Source organism: Melopsittacus undulatus, chromosome 2 (genome assembly GCF_012275295.1).
Source record: "Melopsittacus undulatus isolate bMelUnd1 chromosome 2, bMelUnd1.mat.Z, whole genome shotgun sequence".
NCBI lineage: Eukaryota > Metazoa > Chordata > Aves > Psittaciformes > Psittaculidae > Melopsittacus > Melopsittacus undulatus.
The window spans coordinates 87,593,609-87,617,551 of record NC_047528.1 but is presented as its reverse complement, the minus strand read 5'-3'; the positions used below and the strand labels follow the sequence as shown (position 1 = coordinate 87,617,551).

General features: G+C 41.1%; 1 protein-coding gene across 10 annotated transcripts in view; it reads right to left on the bottom strand.

The window, feature by feature from the left end:
* The window catches only part of KDM6A (lysine demethylase 6A), a 157,030-nt gene extending 133,996 nt beyond the window's left edge, over positions 1–23,034 (bottom strand). For 5 of the 10 annotated variants that reach the window (XR_004549424.1, XR_004549425.1, XR_004549426.1 and 2 more), the window contains exons 1-2: positions 22,718–23,034; positions 22,390–22,453 (exon numbers count right to left, since the gene is read on the bottom strand). Coding sequence is in view for 5 of the 10 variants with exons in the window: in XM_034060174.1 (XP_033916065.1) it covers positions 22,390–22,453; positions 22,718–22,878 (225 nt within the window). In the remaining 5 variants the exon portion in view is untranslated. The remainder of the gene's footprint in view (positions 1–22,389; positions 22,454–22,717) is intronic. The other 5 variants (XR_004549428.1, XR_004549427.1, XM_034060180.1 and 2 more) reach the window with 1 other exon arrangement.
* Positions 23,035–23,943: the final 909 nt, after the last annotated feature.

Here is a 23,943-nt window from a genome sequence, read left to right as displayed (position 1 = left end):
ATGGCTTGTCCCGTGCAAGCAACAGGATGTGTGTAAGCTTTATGCTTAAGCTTGGAAACATGAATAACACTTGCATGTGCGGGAAATTATTTATGTTGTCTTGAGGCCAGAGATGGAAAAGTGGCATCTTATCAGGTGCATGTGGCTTACAGGGAAAGAACTCCTAACTAGCGACGTCTGTGCTGCTATTCAGCACAGAACCACTGCAACTGCTTTTAACTTCTGGGCCAATTAGGACCAAATAGCTGCGGGAGAACATGGTCCTCCAGGCAGCACAGTCAGGGCAAGGCAGCACTGACTAGGAGTAGGAAGAAGGGCTTCCTATCTTATATGTTGTTCCTTCCTCTCCACATGCTGAGCAGGTGGAAGAGCCCCTTAAGTGGAGTCTTTGACTGCTCAAGACAGGAAGGCTAAGGCCTTCAGAAAAAGCAGAACCAGGAGGCATGCAAGTAAGCCAAGGAGACAGCAAGGAGCCCTAGAATCAGAGGGGAGAGCACATTTGAAATATTACAAGTGATAGGCATGAAATGTGAAATTTTTGTTAGTCTTTGCAGGCTAGTGGAACAAACCACACAGACCTCACGTAATTTATGCTAAGAAGAAAAAAATAAATAAAATCACAATATACTGAAAATATGTTTAAAACTTTATTTTGCTTTAACTTGAAAAACTGAAAGTCTTTGTGGAATATTAAAATAAAATTTGCAGCTCTGGTTGGTTTTACTTCCTGCCTCTCCAGATGTAAAGACTTGTCTGCTATCTTCATGCTTGTGTCTCTCACACCCAGGCAGCCTAAAAGCAACAGAATCTCGACTTCACTCTTACTGCTGTAACACTTAACGGTGCAGTTATGCCGCACAATGTGCAGTAGACATAAATTTGTCAAAGTTTATTCTTTCTGTGTAGTAATGGAATGAGATTTGAGACTCTCATGAGTCTGATGCACTTGTTTCACATACAGTTCAACACGCTTCCATTTTTCCCGAATCAGACTAAGCTCTACCTAAAATCCATTTTCACAGGATTTAACAGTGTCCAAGAAGCACGAAATTAAACATAAAAGGTGAACTACTTTTAATATTAAACACACTTATTGGTCATAGCCTGTCATTATCTCTGTAATTTGCAGTGATATGGTATTGCCCTTTGGACTGAATTTACAGTATTATTTTAGGTCTATCAACTATAAATGAGGTGAGGACATTAATACTTGAAAATACACCAATCAGCATGCCACAGATGGATTTTTCAAAGGTAATCTAGAAGGCATGTAGCAGTAAATCATTATACAGCCACCTAAAATCTTGAACTCTGCAAAAGGCTTATTGAAACTATTAAAAAAAAAATCTTCAAGCACAACAATTATTGAATTATGCGATAACAAACCAAGATGAGTATATGCTGCCAATATAAAACAGAAAAAAGCATACGCAATTCTGAAGTTCATCAGAGAATAAATTTCCAACAAAGATAAAATGTCTACAATAATTCAGATCAATCATCAGCCTAGTGCAGCATCGTGTCTTCGTATTTACTTCAACAACACATTCACCAAAATAGAAACAATGAAAGATTAGCACAGCTTTTACATGAACTCATATTCTTGAAACAGAAGCAAAAGAAAAAAAGGTTAGAATATAACTTTTTCTTTTTTTTTTTTTTTTTAATAACAGTTTCCCAGTCTGCAGTAATTTAAGTTTAAGAATCTCCTGGGCACAAGTGGTACTGCTGTTCTTAATAGCTATTAACGGATTTTCCTTTCATTAATTTGCCCACCACTGTTCAAAACCATGTGCACTCATTTAACATTAACAATATTTGGCAGCAAGCAGTTCCAAAGATTAACTGCAAGGAATCATCTTCCATTTATTCTGAATTTGCTTCCTGGAAGTTTCAGTTGATGCTCCCAAGTTCTTGCAGTAGAAGAGACAGGGAACAACCTGTTCTAACTGCGGAAGTATTAATACCGTCTCAGCAGATCTGATCTACAGCATTATATGTATGTTCTCTGTGTTCAGAAATAATAAGCTTAAGTAAATTTTGAAGAGAACCACAGGGATAAGAGCAAAGAAGAGTGTCTATCGCAAAGGAAGTAAAAAGAGCTGAGATCTCTCAGGTAAACCTACGTATTCTTTTGTGTTTTCTCTAAAAGTCTTTGCACAGGATTTTTAGCTGAGTGTGACAGACCAATACCAATTACTTCCTATAAGGAGTTAAATTGTGAAACAAAGGGATTATGCCCTTAAGGCACTTTTGGATAAAAGTATTTGGGAAAGCTTTGGTAAAAGGCTGAACTAACTTTTTAAACATTTTAAACTACTGCATCCCTGCTGTCCAGACAGGAGGCAAATACACTTTCCATAAGTGCAGAGTGTAACTACAGACCCAAACCCCAGATTTTTGATATCTGGCCAGATTCAACAACTTAATACATGTGGGATTCAGTGCATGGATTCTCTCTAGAGAATCTCAATTTTATATTGTAATTAAGGAAGGAATGCAATTTTTTAGCAGATATATCTAATTTATTAAGAACCAAACCCACCTATTACAGTCTTTCAGATTATATTTTGGCTTTAACTTCAGCATTACTCTAATGAGACAAGTACTAACATTGCAAATATGTATCACCTAACAACTGAACCTTCCTGTCCTCCTACAAACTAGTCTCCCTCTACACAAAGGCAAATGTTTTTCAAAACTCACTTGTGAAATATTTTTCTCCTAAATTTGAAGAGAAGATTTAGTTTAGCAACTCCCCAGAAAAGAAAAATGAAAGAGAGTAAGAATATTCACAAAAAACTCAGCAGCATTACACATTCTGTGATATGCTTCCAAAACTTTATGTAGAAAATTCATAGAATCACAGAATGGTTTGGGTTGGAAGGGACATTAAAGATCATCTAGTTCCAACTCTCTGCCATGGGGCATCCGCATCTTCTCTGGGTCTGTGGTCAACCTGTACCAGCACCTCACCACCCTCACAATAAAGAATTAAAATGGTTTTGAAGAAGAAAAAAATGAAGGGGAAAAAAAGAGAGAGAGGCTATTCATAACCTGTTACAAAACATTTAAAGAGGTAATAAACACAACCACAAAAACACACACACACACACACCATCAAACACCAACACAAATGAAAGACTAGATACAACTTTTTACATGATTTTCAACATCACGTGCATTGCCACCCACAGCATACAAGAACAATGAACAGCTCTCTTACCTCAAGAACTATCAATAAGATGCTAAAAGAAAAAGTGGCATTCAAAAACCATGGCAGTTACACTGGAAAGGATATCTTATGAAGTGTTAGAATGCTAAGCTACCATCTCAAGTTCTCCAAAGCAGTATGTTCCAAGGAATTGTTCCCAGCATTTTTTTCTTCCAAAGATGTTCCCCTCACCCACATTCACATCATTAGAAGCATGCAATTCACTTTCTGCTGCATCATTTATCTAGTTGGTAGGCTTCTAACTCAGACTTACTCTTCTCCCCCATAACGCATATAAACAGCCAGTGTCACCTTACTCTTAATTGTTCTTAGTTTTCATTAAGCCAATGAATGTCCATTTTTCTCACTAACACAAAAATGCTACTAACAAGACCAAAAGCAAATGACACAAGACAAAACAGATCCAGCAAAATGCAACATGATGGTGGGAGTCTGCTGACATTTCTGTTAAAGACTCAAGAATCAAGTAACTAACTTACTACCCCTTCTCATCAACCCAGGTCTACACCTGGCATGGTATTTTAAAATTTGAAAGTGCCATTTTCAGAATTGCTGTCCTAATGCTGCTACTTGCTTTCACTATTAAAAAGCTATCATTGTCTAAAGCTATAGCTTTGTGCCCTTAGTGAAAACTATAGATAGTGATACCACAATTTTTGTATAGTTTATCTGAAAACATAATATACCCTTTAAATAGAAACTGTAGCTCTAGGTTGGTGAAACAGGTTTTCAGAGTGACATGCCAAGTGTAAAAAATGCTAAGTTAAAAGACCTTTGTCGATAAAATTTAACACGTAGTTTATTAGCAAGTGGAATTCTGTGTAAGGCCTTCCAGAAGGCTTAGAGCATCTAAATAACATCCTGAAAACAGGAAATATATGTAACCACAGTTTTGTCCATAAAGATCTGACAACAGTCACTGGGAAGCAGCTGTTAGTACTCCAGCTGCAAAAGGGGTAGCTGTACTCTACAATCAAGGTATTAAGCTAAAAAGTATGAGTTGTTACATTAGCAGTGATGCAATGCAGAAAGACTTGCCCTTAAGAAAAGGTGTGAGCTGTGAGCCTGAATGCTAACACAATCAAATGAAAGAACACTTCTGTGCCTGAAGAAGGCCATTATGATTTATTTAGAACTGCCTTGTACAGGCAGGAGGAAGGCTCAGGGACCTAAGCCACCACAACCATCAGCAACTGCATAAGAAAAGGATGACATGCAAATCTCAAAGTTGGTGAAGAGAGGCAGATCATCAGGTATGGGGAAAAAAAAAAATACCCAACCAAGTTTAGAAAAAAGCAAGGCTGAGTCTTCCTGGAAAGCAGCCTATGAACTGAGCTATGGGAATGCCTCCAGTTGCACAGACAATGGCAAATGAGCATATGTACACAAAAGAGGGAGTGTCACTCATGGAAGTCAAAGTTAATATAATATCTATAGGCATCACAGTTTCATCCTCTGGTTTTAAAAGTCTTGCTAGACCAGTCTGAGAGGACATAACATACCACAGAACAAGGTTCACTGTGCAAAACAAAGTTTTGTGCTGTTAACATTGAATCTGAATGGGAGAGAAAGGATAAAAAAAAATAATCCTTTCTCTTACTACTACAATCTGAGTAGCTGTATTCCTGGGGGACTACATATGGCAAAGCCACCACTAGTCAAAGGATACTATGCAATTCTCAAATATCCCTCCATCCTCCACAAGCTCATGTGCCAGATGCAACTAGTCAGTCTTTATCTGACATACAGGTTTTCAGGTGAGGCAAATACCACGTACTGCTCTTCTACAAGATTAAAAAACAGTGCCACTGTAAGGTGCAATTCTTAACACAAGTTTAGCATTGCAAGCCTTCAACATCCTGTGCTCTGCTTTCCTTCACCTACTATATATCCCGATGAAAGCAAAACCTCCCATATTACACAGGCCTATATTTACAGTTCACAACTAACAGGGACATTTATGCCCAGATTGTGGACTGCTTCCCAAAATTTTGGAAGATCATCTGTCCACTAGTTACAATAGTTTTAAACATGTGAGGTAAGTTAAGCATGTAACTTCCCGATTTAATTATGTGGCTCAAGCTATATGCTCCCTCCAACACTACTGCTTACCCGGGCTGTCTGCTCTACCATGTTGAGACACCTCTAGAAAAACTATTTGACTACTACTCTTTCCTGTGTTAGAAATCTTCTCATTACTCACAGCCTGCTGTTAGCTTGCCCTTTCCTCCCTCCTCCCATTCCAATCACACTACTTTCAGTTCAGAAAGTAAATGTGAAACTACTTCCGAGACCAACACCTGTTACATATGGCAAAGTCTCACAGAACAGTTAAATTCAGTTCCCTTTAAGTCCTGGGTAGCCATTATCTACAGTGCTTTTGTGATGGTTCAGGTATATGCTTACAGGGTATGAGGGCTCAACATGTCCTTCATTAAGAATACAGAACACAACTCAGACATCCCCTAGTCAAAAACTGAAGGCTTACTACATACTACCTGCATAAAAGTAGATGATACAAAAAAAGGTAGACAATACAAATCAAAATCTTTCTCACAGATAACACAGGCTACATGCATAGAAATAACCCACTAAATACTTGCATGATAGCATTCCAAGACAAAACTATGAAAGATCATTCTAAAATATGGGTATATTAAAAAGTGCTATTACTGCAACTGATTACATTCTTTTGTGTATTTATTCATATTTTAGTTGAAAAGCACAGCAGCAGACTTGAGGAAAGGCGGAAAATTTAATTAGTAATGCTGAAAATAAACATTGAAACAGGTCTTTCTAAAATTCATTTGTCTCCCCCTTACCCACATCCCTTCCTATCACTGCATGCAAGCTTATGATGGATACCTCACATATCACATTTACATGACAGGAGGCTAGGTGCATGCAGAATTTAAGATAAACAGGACTAAAAATGCAGGGGGGGGTGGGACACATGCACATAAAAAAAATGAATGTATTAACTTGCTGCAGAGATTAGGAGGCCAACATTACACAAGCAATGAAGCTTTAACTGTTTCTAACCAGCCAAAGAGAAGACAACTTCTACAGATCTACAGCTTCATACAGACATGTAAGTGCAACTTCATGGGCACTTTCCTGCACTAAATGCCACTTGGCAATAGAAATTTCATCTCTAATTTCAGATCAATCCCATGAGCAAGGACTGTGCAATTGTGTCTTCTAAGAGATATTCTTTCTCCAAAACTAAGGGAATCTCCCTTTAAATTTGATGTACAAAGCAAGAGGTCCAACCAAACGGAGAATCAAATGCCCAGTTTTTTATATATGTGAAGGAAGAAAACCCAGTATTTCACTTTAAATCTGCATTTCAAGGAGTAATACAACTCACCTTTACACTAAGAGCAAAATTTATTCAGAATTAGCAACTTAATTCCCTTACCTGACTTTGGAAGAAAACCAGTATCATGGTACCTGCCCTACTCATTTAATACCTGTTCTTTATTTCTGAGCAAAATGTGAATTTGTTCTACTTAAATTAATTACGAGTTTAACAAGCCATGTGAAGTTACATACTGCATCATCGTAAGAGTGTATCTACTGTTTAACAATATTGTTCTACACTCCATCCAACTAACACTAATCATTCCTTCTACATTGCAGATTTAATCCATGAATTACATTTTCCAAAGTTTTGTCTAAACCAAATTATAAAACAAGCATAAACATAGTAACTTATAATTAAACCATAAGTTGATATAGCAGTTGCAACAAAGTAGAGAACATAATAACAGGTGCATCAAAAGTTACATAATGACAAAAAAGCTGGGGCTTTAAAACAACGTTTCTTTCCTTTAAAGCTGTCACTTCAGAATATTTTTCATCTAGAGAACATTCCATCCTAACTAGATGTAAAGGCTGTACAATCATGGTACAGTACAACATTACATAGTTTTTCTGGTAATTTGAGTTAAAATAATAGCAAGATCACATTGACCTGGGCTTTAAATTACAGTACTTCCAACAATATTTAAGGCTGATCAGAATTTTTCATTCTTTAGAAAACAGGGAAAATACTGAAAGCCAAAATTAATACAAGTAGTATCACAACAGCACGTGAAGGCCCCAGTACAGACAGAACCGCTATTTTATAAAAATCAGCTCTACCACATTCTGTCTGCTCAGACACTAGGGTAAGCAAAAAAAAAAATTGTACACCTTGGTTCAACCCTCCAATTAGTTGGAGGGTAATGGCTTGATTCTGACATTACTCGAAATAGTGCAATGACACTAACGGAGTAACTTCTGTCAACATATGCTGCATAGGGATTGCTGAGTTAGAGAAAATGCAAGCACAGCTATAGCAAGAGACTACCATCCAACTGAGATCCAAGTCTGAGCATAAACACAGGGGTTATCTGAACTTGGCAGTGCACTCATTCTTAAACCCAGGTACCAGTATGTACAGGTACTGACAACCACCACTCCTTTTTGTTATTTTTTAATATAATAAACGTCTCTTTTCCAGATTCTATTTAACCATTCAACCTTTTTTCCATTATAATCAAATACACTTTTATAATTACTCTTTAGTAAGTTTGTTTTGGGGTCTTTTTTACTTAGAAAATGGAATCACTGCCAAACAAGGTGCTACATGAAACAGGTAACCTGCTTACAAGAATATGAGTTAACTTTGGCAATGACACAATAAAAATCTGGAAATGTTCTCCAGAAAAATCATGAAAATGAAGTCACTGGAGCAGAAGTGTGTTCATTCTCCTTTCCAGCTGTCTGAACTCTGACAGACCTAAAGCTAGTCATTAATGAATTGCTTTGAATCAGTTTGTTCCATTTTTGAGTTCTGGTTGTGGAAGTGAAAAAGCCCTGAGGAAAGAGTTGTGAAGTGACCCTGTAGTTGGAACTTGTTTTTCTATTTCAGTTGGCATATCTGCTTACCCACTCCTTTTGAGGCACAGTTTCTGCACTGGAACCAGTGCTGCACTATTAAGGAAGCTTCACTGAAATCTTATTACTTAAAAAAAATAAAAATATCAAGAACAGATTTAAATAATCTCTGACTATCAACAAATTTTCTCTAGAAGATACCTGCTGCTTGTCTGAATAATCTAAAATATCTTTAATCAGTTAATACAGAAACTGAAGCAACCTAATGAGGCAAAACCTAGAGAGTTTAGGAGGGGGCAGGTGATGTGTGCTGCTTGAGAAGGCCTAGCAACAAGTTCTAAACTGCTCCTCAGTTCCACTGGCACTGCATGTTCCCTGAATCCTGAGAGCTTCTTGTGCAAAATGAGTGCTCTAGCCCATTTTCACTTTCTCAGGAAGGCCACTTTCACCTAGAACTCATAATAAAAATCACTCCTTCCATCATTCTCCATCACTGAGTAGCAAATAGTGGTCTAAAGTAGATGAAACTATTCCATTCTTTCAAACTACCAAGGACTTTTAATTAGCAATTAAAAGTAAGTAGTACAAAAGAGTCTTTTCTCAGCATCGTCATTGTTCTCAGTTTTTCTGGCCACAATGCAAGCAAGCTTGAATTTTGCAACTGGCATTATAGGAAAACATCCTACCATTCAAAGGCAAAAGCAAGCTGCCACTGGGGAAGAAAATCAACTAATAAAGGAAAATACAACTTAAGATGACAGCATTTTTACTGGCAGGGAATAAACAGATTGTGATATTCCAATTCCAGCTTTTCCCTCATACAATTTGGAACACATTTACATTCCCAGATTAACTGAAGACAATCTTTAAGATTAGGCATCAAAGTCCTATGCAACAATCACGTCCCTGCCACAATTATCTAAGGAATCCTTATACAACTTCTCAGAACTCCTCCAACTGTCCCAAATACATCCACCTCCCCAACAACAGATTTCCATACTACAATGCTTTACATTTGTTTGTTTTTTTTTTTAACATAACAAACATCTGCCTTCCAACTATTCAACCCTTTATACTTCTTTCCATTATAATCAAGTACATTTTTTTAAAGTATCTTCCACTGAGATGACAAGAAAAATTCCCACCAAGACAGAAAAGGTGGACAGTGTATAACTTATCCCAGAAAACTGTCTTATCAGTTTTTTAACACATGAATTTGCAAGTTAACAGAGCCCTTTTAGGGCTGAAAATGAGACCTTATTCTGTTCATCAGTTACCGTGGACTGTGATGGTCTATGATCTCATCTTACTCAGACAACAAAAATGAACTCCGATATAAACACCTCTAAATCCTCCCAGTGTGTAACCAGATGAGGTATTAAAGCCATTTCAACCACTAACTTCCTCCACATTGTGACATTCAGTTAAGACAGCCCTCCACCACAAAACTCTTGCTAACTAAATTACATGTGCTCCGGTACTTAAACGTCTGCCTGAGGATTTTCATGAAGACACCAGAAGAGACTGGCTCAGACATGTGCATCTCATACCCTCTAAAGAGTATTTTGATTCCATGCACTTTTTTTTTTTAATCTATTTCCTCACCTCTGAAGCCAGGAATAGAAAACTATGTACTGTTTGGTGCAAAGTTAGTTGAACAGATTCTAAGTAATGGATCTTTTTCAGAAATTATAAAAAGTAAGTTATATTCCTCTTTTCCTCTGAAGCAAGAAAGAACAAACACACAAACATTTCTTCTTAAAAGCCAGGAAATATATATGCATTTAGTTAAGAAGCAGGTCTAATTTGTTCATCTTTTTAACAGGTTACACTTGAAATTAGACAGTCCTGCAATGAATTGCAGTCTCCCATCTTTGAAAATTTTTAGTGTTCAATTGTTAATGAAATCACAAATTCAACAGCTCTGCCCTTCCAACCATTAAAACCCAGGAGAGATTTAAAAAATTCAGAAAACAACACATTTCTGTGCACCACACCAACAACTAAGAATGCATGAAGTTTTAAGAACCATGGTGTGTATATCTACCTTTAGTTACTGTATTTGTAACATTCTCAGAAGCTCCACTGAAGCTTGTCAACCTATGTACTCTTTATTACTCCCAATATCATTCCACTTTTTCTTTCCTACCAGAGATTGCTTCTGACATGCTTTATGATGTTGTATAATGGATGTTATCTGTATTTCTTATCTTTCCATTTCATCTTATGTTCTTTCTACTCTTTGTTGCATTAAACCATACTATTATTCTCTAAATCAGCATCATTCTCCCTTACACAGGCTTTCAATTCCATACTTTAAACTATTTCTTGCCTTTTCAACATATCCACCTACATCTTCCAAACTTGCTTAGTTTTATCCTTCTAATCTAAAGGCAGCAAAAAAGTTACATGCTGACAGAGACACAACAGTTCTTGGTCATCATTTCTACCTTGAGGAAAAAGCAGAAGCAGTAGGTTTCTTTAACTCTCCTTAGGGGCTAAGGAAGGAAAAGAGAAGGAGCAGTACAAGATAAAGACACAGACAATGCTTCTGTTAAAGGAGCAGCTTCCTCTACCATACCTTACTTTTATTTCAGAAATGGGAAAGCAGAGGCAATGTTACATTCAGAACTTACAGTGGGTAATTCTTACTAAGCTTTTTCAAAGCCTCAATGAACTTTCCTCTATTTCATTTATCTTTATTTTGTTCCTGTTTACCTTGTTTCAAAAACCTTTGAGAAAGGAACCAGCATCAACAGTTTAAACGCTACTTTAAGTTAGCTGTAGCAATCAAATGATATCCAGGAACAACACTTAAGCAGCTCCTGGAAAGAGTAAATACACTATGATTTTTCCACTGCTGCTTCCTCAACCCCCATTTTGTCTGCATCCTTACATCACCCATTTAACTCCTCAGTTTCCCACTCTTCCTCACATCTAATTTTGTAAGTGTCCTTTTTCAACTTTTTCTCCTCTTCTTTCAACTGGAAGTATCTTCCTTTTATATTCTGAAAAATATTCCCAGAAGACTGCTTCGCTTCTCCTCTTTCCCAAAATCAAATGGAGGCCTGATTTGAGTAGGCACAGCTTCAAGCATAATTCATGAAGTACTCAACCTAGATCCACCAGTACCTTCCATTCAGAGACATGACATAGAACAGCTTCATAAAAAAAGACTGTTTTCTTCTACAATCCTTCTGATATATATTCATGGCATTCTCCAGTGCTGCACATATGTTGAGATCTGAAACCTACCCGAAGTCTCCTAGTGACAGATGAACTTAACAATGTATTAGGTCTTTCAGAGAAATAATGAATCTAGGCCACTCACTCATTCCATCCCTTCTCTCCAAGAAGAAAGACAATAGTGACAACCTGTGCTTCCAAAATATCTGTAATTCCAGTCCTGTGAGAAAATAAGGGAGCAAACCCTTCTGCTTCAGCAAGAGTTTATTATAAATATTCCTTACAGAAACAGCATCACACTAAGCAGGACCCACCCTAATCTCCCAAAACCATTTCTCTTAAAGGACCTATAGATCCTTTTTTGTGTCTTCACTATGACCTGTATTCACAGAACCATAGAATACCAGGTTGGAAGGGACCTCAAAGATCCTCTTGTCCAATCTTTCAAGGTAAAGCATAACCTAGACTAGAAGTCACAACACCCTGTCCACCCAAATCTTAACGGTCCAATACCGGGAAATTCACCAGTTCTCTGGGAAAATTATTCCAATGGGTGATCTCCTTGTGAAAAATTGTCACCTTCTATCCAACTGGACTATCCCTGAGAGTAACTTACGTCCATTACCCATATTTTCCATGTGATTCCTTGTAAAAAGGGAGTCTCCATCTTATTTGTACCTACTCGTTAAATACTAAAGTCTTCTCTGAGCAGCCTTTTCTCAAGGCTGAGGAAACCCAGTTTTCTCAGCCTTACCTCATTTGCAGACTTTCCAGTCCTTTAATCATCTCTGTGGTCCTTCTCCAGACCCTCTCCAGCCTGTCCACATCTTTCCTGTAGAGTGGGGACCAAAACTGAACACAATACTCCAAGTGTGGCCTGACAAGCTCTGAGTGGGATACTGATATCTTTATCTCAGCTGGTGATGCCCTTAATGTAACCCAGCATTCTGTTGGCTTTGTCACGGCTGCACACTGTTCACTCATATTGAGAACACCCAGAACCCTTCCCACAGTGCTACCCCAAATCAAGTATATCCCAGCCTGTGGTGGAATCTTATGTTTTCCCAGGTGCAAGACCTTACATTTGTCTTTGTTGAACTTCATAAGGTTCTTGAAAGCTCACTTTTCCGGCCTATCCCGGTCATCTAACAGGGTGAATGTCCCTTCCAAAATGTCTGCTTCCCCGTTCAGTTTGGTATAACCTGCAAACTTGGTCAGGGTACACCTGATCCAATCTTCCAGATCTCTTATGAAGATACTAAACAGCGCTGAGCCCAATAATGATCCCCAGGGGACCCCATTAGTGACAGGTTGCCAGTTTGAAAAGGAACTATTCACCATCACCCTCTGGGTGCAGCCTGACAGCCATTTCCCCACTCACCACACAGACAACTCATGTAGACCATACCATGTCAGTTTCTCTAGGAGAAACACATGGGAAACTGCATCAAAAGCCTCAGAGAAATCCAAGCAGACAGTGCCTACTGCTTGTCCCACATCAACCACGCAGGTTACTTTTGTCACAGAAGGCAAACAGTTTTGTCAAGCACAATTTGCCCCTGGTGAATCCATGCTGGCTTCTCCTAATCATGTGCTTCATTTGACTTGTGACAGGCCTCAGAAGGATTTGCTCCGTAACCTTCCAAGGAACTGAAGTAAAATGGATGGGCCTATAATTTCCTGGCTCCTCCCTTATGCCCTTTCTTGTAGATGTGGCCAACATTTGACTTCTTCCAGTTTTCTAGGACATCCCCCAATGCAGTCTCAGAATGACATCAGCTAGACACTCTTGGGGGGATACTGTCTGGGTCCACTGATTTGTAGGGGTCAAGCTCCTGTAACAGTTCACATACAAAGTCCTCCTTCACTGATGGTGGGTCTGCATTTGCATCAACCTGAGTTTTTGATCCTAAGCCCAGGGCACAACAATGCTCTTAAAGACAGAGGTGAAGAAAGTGTTGAGAACCTCTGGCATTTCAGCCTTGAAGGAGGCCAATTCACCTCACCTGCCTAACAGCAGGCCAGTATTTTCCTTCTGTTTCTGTTTTTTGTTTACATACTTGAGAAACTCTTTATTGCAGTTTTGACATCTCTCATAAATTTCAATTCGAGCTGAGCTTCTGCTTTTCTAACTGCATCTCTGTAGGCCCTTGTAGTTCCCAATGGGTATTCAACTGCTTGTCCATCAATGGTACGCTTCTCTTCCTGTTTTGAGCACTAAAAAACTCGAAGTTTAGCCAAGAGGGTCTCCTGCTCCACCTACTTCCCATACCTTTAAAGGGGATGAACTGTTCCTGTGCTTCCAGGAGAGCATTCCTGAAAATCCCCTCACTCGCCAGCTCCTTTAGCCTCCATGGAAACTTCTCATGGAATCCCTCCCAAATGAGCTCTGAGAACACTGAAGTCCGCTCTTCTAAAATTTAAAATATTTGTCTTAGTAGTAACCTTCAGTATTGCTTATTTAAAATTAATAAGTTTCCCATTTTTTACTAGCTTATTTTTTATCCAAATCAGTTCTCCAGCCTGATTCCTCACAGAGGCCCAAAAATGGTTTCACTAGCACATATGAAAAGCAACAGAGAGAATACTTTGGATTTTGTTACCGCAGGGTAGGGGATACATAAACTTAGAGACTTAACTTCAATTCATTATTCTACTCTAGATTCTTGTGCAAGTTTTCATATCACAACACAAACAGCATTTAAATAAAAACTTTAAATGACAACTGCAATTGAAATAACATATAACAACCCCTCAAAACAGGAATATTGGCTCTATTTTAAAAGCTGCTGCACCTTTTACTAATGCCGAAAAGGATATCCTGAAATTGTTAAGAACCTTTAAAATCTCAAAATGCTAGCAGAAATTTAAGGAAAAGAATATTCACAATTCCATCTCCTTTAGACTTCAATAACCAATTTGTATCGAGAAGTGAAACATAATCCTCAAATGCCACTGTGAGAAAATTACTTAAAATGCTTGTCAGATACATTGTAACAAATAATTAATTTAACAACTTACCACAAAGGAAATTCATATGAGGACATATAGTGTTCTAGTTGCAAAATACGTAACACATTTTTAGTCACTCCCTTTACAAAACTATAAATGAGTTCTTAATTCTACATCTTAATTAAACAAGCTTCTTCGATGAACACTACCTAGTAAATTCAAGAACCATAAAAGAAGGTATTTTGTCAACAGCTCTGATGGCAATCCATGTGTCCTCTCATACTCTGAAGTGGAAATATCTGAGAAAGAGTATTATTCAACTCCCAAACACATTTAAGGGGCTTTTTGTTCATTATTACAGGTTTTTTTATTTACATAAGGAATGCTTTCCTATCATTTTGTAGATACAAACAACAGCATTCAGGTGTTAAGGGTAACACCTGATTCACCTCAGAATATTCAAATTCATCTTAAAACTGCACCATTCAACAATTTTATTAGATCCACAAGCAAACTAATAAATGGCCCATACTGCATTTGACAGTATCAGTAGAACTAGTCTTGAACACAGGCCAGTCCTGAAAACAGCCTCTCCACAAAGGGAACTGGAGACACTGCAGCTATTTCTTTAATGTATCTATCCATAAGTCAGAAACGTACAAGAAAAGATTTAATTATTTTCTCTTGCTTTTCAGAACTTCCCTGGCCAATGAACTCAGATCAAACACAGTCCCTTTCCTCATAAAAAACATTCTGCAAGGTACCAAGATTATCCTCTCAAGTACACCTACATAAATCCTGGCAGCCTTCTGTAGGGCTCTATACAGGACCACATAGTTCAATTTCATCTGTTTTTAACTACAAAGAAGTATTCTGCTAGTGAACAAAATTAACATTCTTAACATTTGTAACAAAGACAGTCTACTGTTCTCTATGACACCTGAAGTTTAATGAGCATCACTTCAATTCTGAATTGTGTCATTACTCAAGCATTACACTTCAAACACCATAGCTGCAGAACCTCACCAAGAAGGGACATTAAAACAGAGAGTACCTTATGTGAGTTGCACATGTAAAATGCAAGACAGGTGTGAAACTAAAGGACTGGGAGTTGTCTGATACTTATATGTCTTCAGAGTGAGCATAATCATGGCTCAGCTTCTGGAACTATCTCTACCAATACTAAAAACCAGACACCTGGCTCAGGTATGCATTCACATCAGAACATCTGCTTAATCGATTTCTGCAGAAGCTGATCTAGGACCTTTACAGCAGTAATATGCTTTCACACTACTATTTTAGCATTCTCAAGCTACATTTCCTTCCCTTTTAGTCTGTTGAAAATATTGCAGAATCACTCCCATTACCCAAAGATTCTTTCAGCTGAGGACTGAGAACAACAGTATTTGTTCACTAACCAGAGAGCAACCTGAAGTTTAATTCATGAATCTGTAAGGCTGAAAACCAAAGCTTAATTTCTCCACAGAAGGTAGGTTTGCCTAATTCTCAGTGGGATAAAGAAAAACAGTAGCCTATGGCATGTAATTCCAGTACTGGAGAGTCTTGTGACAATGTTAATCAGTGTAAAATCTCTTCACAGCTATAAACATTTTCCTTGACTTGCCTTTATTTTGTATCATCTTGCTAATATAATAAAAACAAATGATTCTACTCACAGAATTACCCAAATACAAAACATCTAGTCTTTTCTAAAATGGTATAACAAACATACGGTATAGCTTTTAGATGATGCTTTCAACACATACTTCAGATGTTATTAACACTTGCAGACAGTGGTACCCCTATAATTATCAAGTCCGCTCAATCCCCTACAGTTAACTAATGGCTAGCTATAAAGGCTGGCAAGAGGCAGAGAACCATGTTCTCATGAGCAGAAAGTACATCTGAACACTGTGTATAGAAAGAAGATTTTGACTGCCTATTTCTTATTCACATATGGTACCTGAGATTATCTGTATAAACATCTGAAAGCTAGAGTCCATGAGAATCAAAATGCACAAATGGATCAATGGAAGACTTTCAGTGGTGAAATTATTGGAATAGAATTGAAGGAAAACAATGTGTCTATCCTTGCCTCAGGTTTTCTTCACACTTTCAAAAATCAAGTAATTCATCAGAGCATCTATTTCTCAACTGCTAAAATACAGTAATATTTCTCTCTCTTCCTTCGTCCCAAATTGCTGCCTACCTTGTGTGTTCGGTTACTAAATCAGTAGGGCATGAATTTTGTTAAGTCTATGCATATGTATCACTTAAAGAAATGGACCACTTTGGCCTCCAGACTCAGCAAACCAGTACTTAAAAGCTACAATATGCAACATTTATTCCGTAAGAAATATTAAAAGCTACTATAACAAAGTAAAATCTTACACTGTATTCCCTACTAACAGTCTCCTGATAGCAAACATAAAGCTTACTGAAATGCAAGTACCAGTATGCTAGTTGTCGTGCAATCCTAACTAGACTGATACAAAGGCACACTGTTTGTAGAGATGAGGCCCATCCTTGCCTTTTTATTAACATTAAAATGACAACATTTGTCACTTCAGCAATTTCCCTGTTTTCAGGAAGTAGTAACTACACTGCACTTTAAACTTAAGAAACATAGAAAACGCTCAAGAATGCATGCTTTGCGCAATAAACCCCCACTGTTTTAAAGAAACGGGCCTTGAACACTAGGTTTGAAAATATCGAAACATGAAAAGCGTCTCATAAACACTCCCTTATAATGTCCATTTGACAAAAAAAAAAAAAGAAAAAAGATCATGTTTTTAATGCCGGATGAAGTGCAAATGTTGCAAATTTACAACTAAGCTTTAAGTACCAGGATATATATCACATAGACCGGAACTGTAATTTCAAAGTACAAACATGGCATAACCATGAACTACAGAACATGCCATCCATTACATTTTAATTTGATCTTAAATACCCTACCCTGTTACCAGAAACTCAAAATTACATACAGAAAAACACTAATCTTAAAAAAATCTGTACGTCAGTCCCAATCATCCAATAAAAACAGTATTTTTACAAACTTCCCACTTCCAGACACCTTCAGAAAAGGTTAGCAAAACAGTTTGACCCTTAACATGATTTACAAAATGTTAACCTTCTTCCACAGTAATAATATGCTAAATAATAAACACATACTAAGAGATGAAGACTTAAAAAAAGAAAGAAAAAAAGACAACAACAAAAGCACAACCACCACAAAAAGGAACAGCTCAGACATAAATTTACCTAAATTGGAGAGGCTGCCCACTTCCTGGAATGCTTTACAAACCCTTATGGTACCAATTCCTAGCTTCTCAATTCCAAGCCCTGCCATTATGATATAATTTTTCATATAATGCAAATGCTATAATTCTTTTTAAAGTGGTATTTCTCTGTTTTGATAAAGTATGCCAAAATATTTCCAATGTTATTAAAAAACACCCCAATTTACTACACCTAGCCTAATCTGCTAAAATGCCTTCCTGCATCATTATTTTTCAAGCACCCTGTTATAATTAAATCTAAGAATATTTAATTATTAATTAGTAGGAAATTAACAATGTCAACACTAAAAGGACAAAGTTAATATATACTAATTCACACTGTCCAAAACTGTTTTAAAAAAGCAACACCTACAATTGTAAGAAAGATGACAGAATATTGTCACTGTGCTCTTATTTTGCATGCCTAGCAAAAGCACAGATAATCACTTTGTTAATTCTGTCAATACATGTGGCTCTGACACAAAGGAAATACCATTTTTTAAATCAGTTAGAAAATAAAAGGGCTGAAAAAAACCTAAGAGGTAACACAGACCAAAACCTGGCATACTGCATGGAACTACTTCATCTTTCTTTAAATTGACTCCAACAACAATACTTTTAATGGAAACATGCTTCAGATTTTGTCTACAGTATATGACAAACTGATTAAACTCAATGAACAGGAATTAACGAGCATCTTGTATCAAATACCTCAGACCAGCTACATCAACCTAAATGTGTATAGAAGCCAAGTAGTTTTAGCTTATGAAATGAAGGTTTGTCTCTGCGAGAAAGTCAACTTTGGCTAAACCCTGAAAGAACTAGTGGGAAGGAAAAACAAAGCCAACAAAAAAGTAAGGAAAGAAAGAACAAGGAAATGCTTTGCAATTCACTTCCACTACAATGGATGTCCTCTTCCTCCTCCCCCCAAGAAATCTGTCAGCTTTACCTCATGTGAGAAGGTATTCCTGGGAAAAAGAGCCATCAAGATAACAGCAGGGCTCTCGTTTGGTTGTTTTTGTTTTTTTTCACTCCTTCACATTAATGTGCTTGCCAGCTACAGAAGCATAACATCAAGCACCTCTCACACAACACTGGCTACATTGGATTTTCAGCATTTCAACCAGTTTGAAAGGTGACCTCTCAGTTTCCCTCTTCTCTCCCCCAAAACCACACTAGCTGCAAATTATGATTTTCAAGGCCTTTTTCTGTAAAATAAATACAAAATGACTGGCAACAGAGAATTCTATTCCTCCATCACACATACTAACAGCGCATACATGATTACAGGAAAGTTTGATTTCTTCCGGCTTATCACATATCCAACACATGGAGCCACAATACAATATTCCTGACCTTTAATCTATAACTTCAATAATTCATAAAATTGAATAGAGGTGATGTCTTATCTGCTCTTTTGATTTGCTACACCCAGCAGCAGGACTCAGTTTAGTTCACAATATTACTGACATACATTTTACAAGACAAAACTACATAAAAAAGAGGACTGCAGTCCAGATCTGGAGCATGTACAGAACCTGCAACTGTGTTAAACCTCTGGACACAAAGCTCTCTACATCCCTGAAAGAGATCCCACGTTTTTTCTTATTAAACTGTCAGGGTGTGGCTTCATTTAGCTGGAGATCTCACTGCAAAGACTTCATGGAATGTCCTGGTTTGCCTGCAAGTGCCTTGAACCAACCCGCTGCCTCCTGCCGAGTGAATCCCACTAAAAGCAAGAGTAGTACCTCCTCTTATTGGGACACGGAATTTAAGTCCACAAAAGAACCCCGCTGCTGCACAAGTACCTGTGCAGATAACAGAGCAGTTCCCTCAACATTCGCAATCCAGGACCTCCCCCCTTCTTGACCTCCTCAGACAGGAACACTGCTCCTACCACCTTAACCCCAGGTAACCAGGGAACATTGTCAGGGACCCACAGAAGAGACACTGCTACAGCCTGCCTTTTTAAAAGGCTCAATAGCAGGTGTACTCTTCTCGCGTATAGCGGAGTACCCATAAATTTCTGCCTTTGTGAAGGATTCCTCTGGAAACATGACTCAATGATTTTCCTTACCTGTTAAACATGCACTGAAATCTCACATTGTTTTATAATGCTCCGGCTTGTAGATTCCTAATCAGTCAGTTAGGATTTTGTAATTATGGAATCTAGGGTCTTTGTTAGCTGTTGCTCCTCTATGCACAAAGAAAATACTTTGTTACTGTCACTGTGAAACCTATTAATTAAATGCACATACATACGGCCATGCTTTCTACAATAAAAATAACTGTTACATGGAATTTAAGTGATCTGCTAGATTAATTACTCTAAACCTTCCCATACAGAGTAAATTGCATGAGGCTCCACACACACACAAAGAAAATGAATTGTTTATCTTAAAAATAACAACTTCTTACTTATCAGTAACAGTAACTGAAACACTTGCACATTCCCTGAAAGTAAAAAGCACAAACAAAAGTAAACCTGGTTCAAACCAAGAAATTCTTCTCAAACATTTCTGCACTGAACAGTAACATTTTAATCTTCCTACTTCCTTAACAACCTACTTTTCCTACTGACAAGTTTTATAAAAAAAAGCTTCATGAGTCAGTGCAATTCATAAATGCCCAAAACACTGTCAGAAAACTGAGGCAAAATACTTAAATATTTGCTTGGGCTGTTTGGGTTGTGTTTTTTTTTTTTTATTTATGCACTGCACAGATTCATACAGTAAGAGAACAGTGATAGTTTTTAAATATATTTCTATAAATATCTAAATGCCCCACAACTTCAGTCATCGCAAACAGACTATATACTAAACCTTTAACTGACTAGCATAAAAAATAAAATGCATTATATGCAAGAAAGGACTCAAAACTTAACTAATATCCTGAATTGCTGTCTGCACTACTTAATTTTACAGTACCCAAAATAAAACACAACCCAGTGATGTTATGTGATGGATAATCCAATTACATACAATGCTTTTATTTCCTATCTAGCATACTTAAGCTTTATCGCATACAGGATTCCCTCTAATATTTCTGATAGCCTCAACAGCATTCACAGAGTAGACAGTAATTCCTGTCCACTAACAGCTGATGTACGTTATTTAACTGGTTTGACATGTCACTCCCCTAGCTTTTCAAGTTATCAGAAGAAGTACTTATTTATAAATAACTCTTAAAATCAAAAGGAAACCAATGGATTTTTTAAAATTAAGCACAAAGAAAAGTGTATTTGCTTCTCCTTCCATTCCTCCCCCTTCCCCCCACGTCCTGACATTGAGCTTTTCCAAGCATGCCAGAAATAAACATCCAAACACAAGCACGGGCCTAGGCTACCGAATTCAACACATTTTAGAGTTAGGACATCAGATCCACCAAGGCCAGCAACAGAAAAAGAAATTCTTCACGTGAAAACATCAGCATACCGCACGGGCACAACAATAGGATGAACAAAGTGTCAAACACAAGGCTGCTAACAGGAACAAGTCAGAAAGCAGTAACAAGAAGAGCAGTCCTCTGCTTAAACCGTACGGCATTTTTAAAAACAGTTCGACTTGGTCTGTGACGTTTTCTTAGCGTTCAATTTTTAAACACAACTGGCAGACAGCCTGCACAGCCTTTGTCAATAGCTTATATATGGGCATCAGAATGTGCTACAGGTTGATAAGGACACCACCGCTGCAAACGCCCTGCCTGCAGTAGGAAAGCATCCAGGAACAACTTGCAATGCACACGAGTTTCCCTCAACGTTCACCGGGGGCTTCATGCTCCAGGCAACGAGCATATTCGTTCCCGGTATTTGTTTTGTGTTTACCACCCCCACCATCCCCCCCCCCCCCCCCCCCCGCCTTCTCTTTCTCCTCCCTGTCCGGCCATCTTGGGCCGACAGGAGCAGCCATTACTTAACTAAATGACAGGGCCAACAACTTTTCACAGAAACAAACATTTCTCCCAAAAGGCCCGGCAGGCTCCAGAAACCCGCGGGCCGTCCCACTCCTTGCCAGGCCGTCCAGTGGCGGAGACAGCGGGAGGCCCGGCGGGCAGGACACGGCACTCGGCGAGGACCTGGCACGCTGGAGGCTGCCTGGCCCGGAGAGTAAACAAGTCACTCGGCGACGGGCTCCGGGAGCTGCTCAGCGCCTCACCCCAGGCCGGGCCCCCGCTCCTTCAGTCACCGAGTCAACCACAGACTGCCCCCCGTCCGCCAGTCGCCGCGAGGCGCAACCGCGGCCGGGCAGGGCGCGCGCAACCACCGGCCCCCGCCGCGCGGGGCGAAAATCACGAGGGAGGGTCCGGGGAGAGGCCAACGTCAGCAGCGCCTCGCGCGCGCCCTCCCCCCCCTCCGCCACCACCACCACCTCCTCCTCCTCCTCCTCTTCGTCGACCGACCTCCCTCCCTCCCTCGCGCACCCCGTTCCCCCGCCGCGCCGCTCGGCGTTTGCTGCCAACCCGGGGCTCCAGCCCCGGCGTGCAGCCAGTCTCCCGTCCCGGGGCTGGACAGACACTCGCAAGGCCACGCTGCCTTCGTCCCACACCCAGCCCCGCTCGGCTCTCTCCCGCACCGGGAACCACGCTGGCTCCACGAGACGGGGGGAGAGAAAGGAGCAAAGGCGTCAGCGAGGCGTGCGAAGGCCGTAGCGGGGGGCGAGGCGGAGCGCCCTGCGCCCGCGGATGTGGCGGTGCCCCGCACAGCCGGGCTCGCACTCAGTTGCGCCCTCGCACGCACTCACTCACCGCGCGGACCTAGGGGACCGGAGGGAGGGGGTTACTGGGCCGGGCCGGCTCCCTCCCCTCCCCCCCTGCTCCCCTCCAGTCCCGCTCCACATCCACCCTCGAGCTTACCTTTAACAGCAAGGCCTTCGTTCTGGCGCCATCTTCATGAAGCCTCAGAAATCCAAAGAGTCGGCTGTAGAAGGGGAGCGGGCGGGAGGGAGGGGAGAGAAGCACCAGCGTTAGTGAGAGTCAGCCCCCCGCACGGGCAGGCAGGCGGGCGGACAGGCTCGTTCCCGGCGGGCAAGGACAGAGCGCGGCGGCGGCTGCCGGGAGCCCGCACACGGGCACACACGCACTCCCAAGCGAGGAGCCGCGGGCAGGGGAGGGGGGAGACACGGAGGGAGCGCGGGCCGAGCCGGGACACGGAGGCGGCCGGGGCGGAGTGGGGAGCGGGTACCTGTCGAGGCCGGATAGGGCTTCTCTCTCCTCGGCTGTCAAGCTGGCGAAGTCCTCCTCGCTCTGGCCGCTCGCTTTCCCCGCCGCCATTTTCTTTTCCTCATCACCGAAAGGAGCAGCAGAGGCGGCGGCAGCGGCGAGCGACACTCCGCACGATTTCATGGAAACGCAGCGTAATTAACTCACGATCGCAACCCCCCCCCCCTGCGCGCCCCTAACACCCCCCAGCGCCGGGCGGGGCGGGGTGCCCGACACACACACACCACAACTTTTATTACAACAACAACAGCCGGCAGGGAGGGGGAGGGAGGGAGGGAGAGAGGGAGGAGGGAGGGAGGGGAGAGGGAGGGAGGCGGGGGGAAGCCCCGCTGCTCGGAGGAGGAGGAGGAGGGAGGGGGGAGGGAGGGAGCCCCAGCGCTTGAGAGTCGGGGGAGGGGGGGGGAGGAGGCGGTGGCTGCAGCGGCGGCGGATGGCGGCGGAGCGGTGTTTACATGGCAGCGGCACCGCTCGGCCTGGCAGCGGGGGGTTGCCGGGAGCCGGAGCGGCGGGGGCCCTGCACGTCCTGCCGCGCGGGGTGTGCTTGCCGCCTGTACAAACTTCCCCAGCCACTGCCCAAAGTTGTTGTAATTGTGTCACACAGCGAGCCCCACGCCGCCACCGTGACCCCCCATCCCGCACCTCCCCGCTCGGCCCCGCGCGGCCAATCGCCGCTTCCGCGGCGCCGCACGTGACCTTTGTTGACTTACGTCAGTCATAGAGCTCTTCCACCGATGCGCTTCAACTCGGCTCGCTGACATGGTTCCATTGGCCAGTGTCTGAGGGAAGAGGCGGGGTGTCAAGGATTCGCAGCTCAGGAGAGGTCGGCCGGGCCGTCAATCAGAGGGGCTTTTCGATTACCCAGAGCTAGCAGGTTTGGCGTGCGCCTTTAAAAACCTGAGGGCGAGAGGGCGGGGGAAGCTTTCGGGAGTGGCGGGCGTCAGGGATGGGTGGGTGAATAGGAGGGGGGTGAGTTGTCTTAATGGGTGCAGTTGCGTAACGGGGGCTCCAGGTAGGGGGAGCGCACGTTGCTGAGGAAGAGGGTCCTGCTAGGGCCTCGCGGGCTGAGGGAAAACTGCGTTCGTCTACATGCCCTAGCTTGGGCATGGGGCGCTCTGCTTGATATAACCGAAAAATAACGGCTTCGCTGCACGGGGAGCGGGGACCGTGTTGGCTCGGGCTACCCGCTCT